Below are 7,974 nucleotides of genomic sequence, written 5' to 3'. Positions count from 1 at the left end.
GGAATAGGTAACAGTTTATTCATCGGGCTTATTGGTATTCAGATCAGATCCCGGAGCTCATTCCAGCTGCATAGGACTTGCAAGGTGATGGTAGATAATGCGCCTACGACTGCGCCTAAGAGATATGCTGGACCTTTTCTGGAAGCTAGTCTGTAGAGACTTTTATCAATGGCTAATATTGTGTCGATTTCTCTTCGACAACGTCACTCTCATTATCAAGTTGAGGTTCAGAACTGCTTCTTCAAAACTTCTTGGTCCTTGTCTCGGTTTGATGAATTCAGCACTGCTGTTCGGATAACGGCCGAGAGAAAACGAGTATAGTCGTCGATTGATCGAGAGTGGTTAAAATACCGTCGGAGATTAGAATCGGTGTTCGGGAATAGATGGCGCGAGTCAAGGCATGGATTCTGAGAGTTCATTAGCATTGGAATTAAGTTTCGTTGTAAGATTTCAGTTACTCACAACTCTCTGCTTCTGGTCGCCACTCAGTAAGCCCCCGTTATCATTGCCCGGCTTCGCCCAATCGGTTATCTTGCCAATGTCTATATTGAAAGCAGACGCTTTAAGAACCTCTTTATGTCATTCGTGACTATACTCGTTGGTGCCAATAACCGCTTGTCGAATGGTGTAGTTGGGAATTCAAGCATTCTGGTGATAGAAAGCCATATTGTATATTTTTATATAGATGGTTCCACTAGAGAAAATAGTTTCGCCTAACAGTATAAAGCAAAGTAGACTTGTCGCAACCGACCGGGCTGATGATGATGTTGAGTGACGCAGTAGTGATGTTACAGCTGACATTATCTAAGACGCTTACTTGGTTTTTGATTGCTAGTGCTAATACTGATAGATATTGACCCATATTTGAACGCTCTCAGTTGTCGACAGCTTCTTCTCCAATAGTTCTGAAGAACTCCTAGCGGTTTCTCTTTCTTCTATATCAAGGGAAATTGTACCAATGCGATTGAAAAGTTGAAGAGGTTCCTTGCGCTCGCTGTGCAGGAGAAATTCTTGAATATGAAGGAATTTGAAGAACCCAACGCTCAATATTGGTGAGTTGAGAATGAGAGCCATTAGCCGCCTTCGAAACAAAACAGCTAGCAATAAATACGTATAAAGTGATGAAGCGTCGAGGCCGCTTTTTCAAGTGGTCCAGAAGACCCCTCCAACAGAATTTACTCTCATTGTCCACATCGTTTCGATGCTGTGATTTGGTTGAGAGATCATTCGAATTCATCCAATTTGAGGGGAAAATCGACTGAATTCCAAGGTTGTTACGACCAGGACCGAGTTTGCGGCCAGAGTGAACATAATTTTGTGGAATTTTGCATAAAATGTGTAGGCAGCGGGTTCTTCCAGCTAATTAGAAGTGTGCAGCTGAGGCTCGTGAGGAGGAACATCAAAGACAACAAGAGCGAAAGAACTGTAGACTGCGGTTGATTAAGATTAAGACAATTAGGTGTTGGTACTAGAAACCCGGGAATATCAGCCAGCATTAGTCGAGTTGGAAGAGGGGCAAATGCGGCTGATTGGGAGGCACGTTGATTGGTCTTGATGCTGCAATCGAAAGTTTGTAGCAAAAGACTCTGGTTAGTTGGAACGAGGTTATAAGACACCGACATCGTAAGACTATGTACTGACTAGGTGCCTCGTAGTGTCTTCTTCTAGTACCGATGAGCGTAATAAACATATCTTAAGCATAATAATCTATAACGTCTATTACGAACATACGTGTGTATTGTAGCAGGAAATCTTTCAGATCACTAAAGATTTGAGATAGCTAGCTGGGAGAAAAACAAACACGTCTAAGCAATATGAGTGAATATAGAGATGATCATGGTGATGCTAGCTCTACAGAGCATATTGAAGACCGTTCAAGTGATGGGATTTTCTCAAAGTTTGATTGAGATGATGTGAGTGCTCTGATCCTTCTGAGCTATTTGAAGGCCGTTATTTGCATGTCCATTGCTCAATTTTTGAAATTGAGGAAGTGTAACTATTGGATTGCGCGCGTCGAACAGAGCATTAGGCTCTTTCATAGTATCATAGTGAATTAGACTGCAGCCTACGATACCCAAGTCATCGGGCCCACACCTAGTTTCCTTTCTTGTAGCCATTTTATCATATTGATTTGAAATCCTGTTCGTAGAATGAAAACGACTCAATGATACTGAGCAATTGTGATTATAGAGCTTGGAAATTGGAGCTACTAGATGATGGATTTAATCTATTTTATTTACGGGATACTTCAAGAGATTTACAGGATTTTGGGACAGTGTGGAAGGGCGAGGATGGAAAGAGAGTCAGAAAGTTTAGAGTGAATTATTTGAGAGTGATGAAAACTGAGATGGAAGCTAAATGTTAGAGGCTTTCGAGGATGATAGAGCGGGGAAGTAGACGATGTAGAGAAATAGAGATTCAGAATCGAGAGCCGAGAGTCATAACAGAAGTATTTTGATGTTGTGACTGGGGTTTGTACTGGTAAATGTGAGCTTTAGTAAAGATTTGGGGGTTGATAATTGGAAGATGGAAATTGAGATATTAGGATGGCTAGTCTGAGAAGCAAGGAAGGATTTAAAAGATAATATTTTGGGTAGAGAATCCAAGGGTTCAAATTAAGGCGTATCTAAAAAGCAAATTATTTCAATGAAAATCCAGATGTTGTGTAAATATACCTAATATGCGAATTTCAGATACAAAACCTATTCTTGGAAAGTGTAGGCAACTAGTGTGATTTAGGTAATTTTACACTTTACCAAGTAATTTTACATGATCATCATAGTAAGAATAGTTTTCCTATGAACAAGTTTTGAGAAAAAATCTTTATACTATTTCTCTTTCTAAGTTTTTTGTGCACTTGTCATCACCAGGAATTCGAATTGATTGGATATTTCAACAATCAAATTCTCAACTTGCTCTCCTGAAAATTACGCGAAGACACTAAAACAAATCGCAAATCGACACAGCAACCAACTTGCAACCAAATTTTTCTCCCAGAATCTTGAATCCCAGAATAAACAATACAACAGATACAGTTTGTGTGTTATCAGTTACAACAACATTTATAACAATGGATGCCAAGCTTAACATCACAAGCATTTCACAAACACCATCAGCTATTGTTGAAGCCAGCACAATGGAGAACAATAACATGACAAGCACACCACAAGAATCATCAGCCATTACAACTGTAGCAATGGAGAACGAAGATCAAACTGCGACTACATCTTGCAACTACCACACTCCCCCCACAAGCACAACGATGAGCAACATCACTCTTACAACTTCTACCACTGCAAACATCGCACCACCAACTCCCTCCGCAATTACAATGATGAGCAACATCACTCCTGTAGTTGCCGTCGCTGCAACTTTCCCATCACCAGGTCTCATGGCCACATTCCCACTTGAGCTTCGGATTTCAATTTACAAGATATGCCTCTGCATGACCGTTGCCGGCCTCCTTCCGCCCATTCTTCTCGCGTTTCACGGTACTTCTGATTATCCCCTCCTCCAATACCTATACAAAACCATCAACTTTGTCCTCTCCGATGCCACATTGCCTCTTTTCTCAACCATTAAGAAGCTTGGAAACAAATTGAAGAAGCTTTTCTATTTACACATACGCTCTGACAACTTCGCGTTCGTATAATTATTTCCTACACTTCTCAAATTCACAGCCAGTACATTACTGATATTATGATAAAAACAGATTCTACAGACTCGACTCTACTACCCGCAATCTTCTCGTCCACCACAACTGTAAACTTGAAAACTGGTTCCGTAAGATAACTTTTACTGCCATCCAGCCGACTCGCACCCCACAAACCACCGACTCAGAATTGTCCGAAGCCAACGGTAACATTGATTCTATTATATATCAACTTTGCTACATTGTGGGCGCAAGCGTTGAAGCGCCTGAATTTCGTGTCAAGTTTCTGGGTTATAATAATGGAAATTTGACCGACCAGAGGAAATTGGATGGATATGTTGATTTCGTAAGTCATCAACTGACATTTTCAGGTCGACGTTGGACTCCGACAAGACAGCTGGTCGGGGACGATGGTTTGGTTCATAATGGAATTGTTTGGATTTGGAAGCTCGTCTAGGGAATAGAGAGGGAGGGGCTACGGATGAATTTCTTGATAACTAACAAGGTCGATGCAGAGGAATATCATAGATTTGGGTGGGCACTTATGCCAGCTCAGGCATTCACAGAGGTTCAGATATCCAGAGAGACTCAGAAGATTGGATAGGCTCAAGCATTCAACCTAGCCTAGAGACGGATATGATTCCAAGTGCTAATACTTCAGATCTATGTGACAGTCGGGGCGGTTGGAAAAAGAAGCTTCTCAAGGATATCATCAAGACTACCTCTTTCAATAATACTAGTTTTATGTCACTTAAGGGAACATAGCCACAGATCACAAATACATATCAAAGAAAAAAACTTTTCGGTTGCACCTAATATCTTTGCTAACTTGCTTTCCTTCCCACAGTGTGAGATTTAACCACAACCATCATTCCATTGCTACCCTCTAGCCACAAACATCCAGGCACAATTTATCTCATAATCCCAATGATCAGGGGACAACCCCCCAAATAAACAAATGGCGAAGGAAAATTTTTCCATGAAAACAATCATAATTTTCTTGCATCGCGATGATTTCTCAAAATGACACAACTTAGATGAACAATCGGTGCCGTGATCGCCGAAATGTGAAAAAGAGAGATTTCGTTTGATCAGCATAAAAGGTATCGAGCATTTAGTCAGTCTTGGTGTAGGCGGCGGAATCGACACCTCCCTCGGGGTACTCTCTGTTATAGATTGTTAGTATTGGAAACGAAACGCGAAGTGAGATTTGGGGGCTGCTACGGAAGTGCAACTTCGAATCTCTTTTCAACAGCCTTCAAAACCTCTTGATCTGCCTCATTGCTAACGAATGAGATAGCAAGACCCTTGGTTCCGAAACGACCAGCACGTCCAACACGATGAAGGTATGAGTCTGCATCAGGTGGGAGATCGTAGTTGATGGCCAAGTTAATCTTGTTGACATCAATACCACGACCGAATACGTCCGTAGCAACACAGATACGCTTGTTAAAATCCTTGAAGTCGTTGAAACGTTTGATACTATTCACGTGTCAGTAATGCAGAAAAACCGGTGAAGCTATAAGACGTACCGTTCCTCTTGGCTGACACCAGAGTGGATTGCAACTGATGGGAAGTTACACTCGCGCAAGAGCTTGTCAAGTTCAGTGGCTCTGACTGTGCTCTTGACGAAAATGATGACTTGATTGAATGAAAGCTCATCTAGCAATTCATTGAGACGTCTATTCTTTTCTCTCTCCTCTAATTTGATGTAATATTGTTGAAGACCATAGAGGGTGAGCTTTGTCTCATTATCAATATAAATTTCAAGAGGGTTCTGCATGAACTTCTTGCAGATAGGTCGAACCTCTTGAGAAAGAGTAGCACTGAACATCATGACTTGCTTTTGTGGTGGTGTGGCTCTGAAAATTTCCTGAACATCGCGACGCATATCTAAAACAATATCAACAGTGTGCACCTAGAAGGACTGCAATTAAACTTACCAATTTGATCCAACATCTTGTCACACTCGTCAAGAACAAAAACCTTAACGCTGTTGAGGCGCAAGTATTTGTCTCTAACAAGGGCGTTCAATCGACCTGGGGTACCGACGATGATGTGTGGGTGGGTCTCAGGATTCTTCAATACCTCACATCCTTGCTATAGGAACTCCACCGTAGAAAACACCAATTTTGACATCTGGCATGAAGTGACAGAAGCGTTGATACTCATTTCGAATTTGGTAAGCCAGTTCACGAGTGTGGCACATCACAAGTACGGATGTTTCACCGGCGACTACCTCGACTTGTTGTAGAGTTGTGAGGACGAAAACGGCGGTTTTACCGAGACCAGATTTGGCCTGGCATAGGACATCTGTACCAAGGATCGCTTGGGGAATACAGACTTGCTGAACTGTAGTGATCGGACCGAAGTTAGATTAAGTGTCCAAATTTATAATCAGGTGCAAGAGATCGCAAGTCCGCCCATCTACGCAAAATACATCCACAACACAACACCCAGAATGCACAGATCGAAGTAGAGGCCCGATATTTGCCTTGGAAGGCGCAAATCGTCAACTTTACACAAACGCAACAAAGGCGTCGGTTGGAGTCGATCCTGGAAGTCTCTAGGCATGCACTTTAAACGTATCTCCTACAATTTTGCCAGCAATTATATCGCCGCTTTCTTTCGAGATTCTCGCCTAACGCATATGTTTGCCATCCCTCCGAATCTTGTATCGGACCGGTAGAGACATTCCAGGATCGCTCGTAACTTGCTGAAGTTTTGACCAGAGAGTATTCATTTTTTGCTTGCGAGATGGACGGACGCGCTGCGAGAAGGACAATGATGGAGTTTAGGGATGAAAGTTATGACTAACCCTCCGAAGGATGTTCGAATCCGCACCAGGAAATGGCTCGTAGAAGCTCCGGCTTCAATAAAAATTCGCGGAAACCAGTCGAATGGATACCAACATAACTGCCCTTCTTGGCCGCAGCTGCATTTCCAGACACGGTCAAATTTCCTGAATCACCCTTGACTCCTCCGTTTGCGCCAGCAGCTGGTGCTGGTGCCTCTGTTGTTGCGAGCTCCTCATCAGAGTAATCGATCAAATCTTCTTCGGCGGCAGACATTTTGATGATATTTGTTTAGTTAAAAGGTTAGGTTCGTTGTTGTTGAAAGGTAAAGTCGATCGCAAAGGTCAATCTTAGTAGTCGTTATTCTTGCTGAAAATTGTTAGGAGTAAATGAGGAATGACAAGAAGAAACGAATCAATTAAGAGATAGATCGTGATGATCGAAGTCGGGGAAGAAGTACTGAGATGGATGGAGGTAGAGGTGGTGAAAGAAAGATGGGTGAGCGCGACTAAGGGATGCTTTGTCGGCGCGGCTTCAATTCGCCGCTAAGCATTGTATCACGTGTAATCTTGGCTCAGCTTACGGAGTACATAGTAGGGTTTGTTCTGCGCCAATTATGTTGAAGGAGAAAAAGCTTTGACTGATTATTACTTGGCATCATTTACATTAGTCAGCATCTAAAAGTTGCAATCATCATAGTTGAAACGTAAATTCAACTACCACTCCTCATCTCATACGTATTATTGAATTTCAAAACTCTGATATATGATTCCACAAACTTTTTTACTTTACTGCATACCTAGTTACATCAAGGTCAACAACCTCTTAAGCTCCAGAAAACTTGCCAAAGCAGCTTTGAGCTTTTCAGCATTCCTCTTGGCAACGTATCCGATATCAAATCTGGATTCCTAAGCACAATGGCAAAGTCACAGGCTACTAAAGGAGTATCCAAAGTACCGAACAAAGTCTTGTACAGTAGAATGTCATATCTATATCAAGCAGCAACCTATCTGGCTGTACAAGACAAGCAAAGTCAAGAACAGTCGGGCAAGGGAATCGCCCTAGACTCATCAATGGAGGACGTCATGAAGGATGAGCCAAAGGCTGTAGCAAATGCCATAGAGGGATCATATCAAGCGCTCTCCCGTAGATTAATCACGGACCTACGCTCAGTCTCATTGAAAGGAATGATGCGAATGTCTCCTGAGATGAAGCATTCTATCTGTAAGAATTGTCAAACCTTGTTGCTGGAAGGGACCACATGTACTGCTAAAGTTGAAAACCAAAGCAAGGGGGGAAAGAAACCCTGGGCTGATGTCTTGGTTCGAAAGTGTGATACTTGTGGGCTGGAAAAAAGGTTCCCGCTGGCAACAGACAGGCAACCAAGGAGACCAAGAAGATCCACCAAAGAATCTAAAACCAGCGCAGCTTAAACATGAACGCACGGATTTAGTGGCGATCGAGAACCCATCACCCAAAAAAATTCTTGCGTTCGAAAGCTTCATTGTTTGTAAAATTTTGGATGCT

The 7,974-nt window shown here is 42.3% G+C and overlaps 3 protein-coding genes across 3 annotated transcripts; 2 read left to right on the top strand and 1 right to left on the bottom strand.

Moving 5' to 3' along the window:
- Window positions 1-3,070: 3,070 nt before the first annotated feature.
- Window positions 3,071-4,109, top strand: EAF02_002166 (uncharacterized protein; the record flags this gene model as incomplete). Its single annotated transcript, XM_038898214.1, has 2 exons — window positions 3,071-3,642; window positions 3,713-4,109. The coding sequence occupies 2 exons, from the start codon at window positions 3,071-3,073 to the stop codon at window positions 4,107-4,109; spliced, it is 969 nt and encodes a 322-aa protein (XP_038761906.1).
- Window positions 4,110-4,766: 657 nt separating this feature from the next.
- Window positions 4,767-6,723, bottom strand: EAF02_002165 (uncharacterized protein; the record flags this gene model as incomplete). The annotated part of the gene is made up of 6 exons (XM_038898213.1): window positions 4,767-4,818; window positions 4,877-5,134; window positions 5,185-5,545; window positions 5,596-5,645; window positions 5,746-6,004; window positions 6,471-6,723. The coding sequence occupies 6 exons, from the start codon at window positions 6,721-6,723 to the stop codon at window positions 4,767-4,769; spliced, it is 1,233 nt and encodes a 410-aa protein (XP_038761905.1).
- Window positions 6,724-7,364: 641 nt separating this feature from the next.
- EAF02_002164 (uncharacterized protein) lies at window positions 7,365-7,880 on the top strand (the record flags this gene model as incomplete). The annotated part of the gene is made up of 1 exon (XM_038898212.1): window positions 7,365-7,880. One exon carries the CDS (start codon window positions 7,365-7,367, stop codon window positions 7,878-7,880), a length of 516 nt encoding a protein of 171 aa, XP_038761904.1.
- Window positions 7,881-7,974: the final 94 nt, after the last annotated feature.

Source organism: Botrytis sinoallii, assembly GCF_014898435.1.
Source record: "Botrytis sinoallii strain Bc 23 chromosome Unknown BSIN_003, whole genome shotgun sequence".
Classification (NCBI taxonomy): domain Eukaryota; kingdom Fungi; phylum Ascomycota; class Leotiomycetes; order Helotiales; family Sclerotiniaceae; genus Botrytis; species Botrytis sinoallii.
Note: the sequence above shows the minus strand (reverse complement) of the source record. Positions and strands in the feature narration are given on the sequence as shown.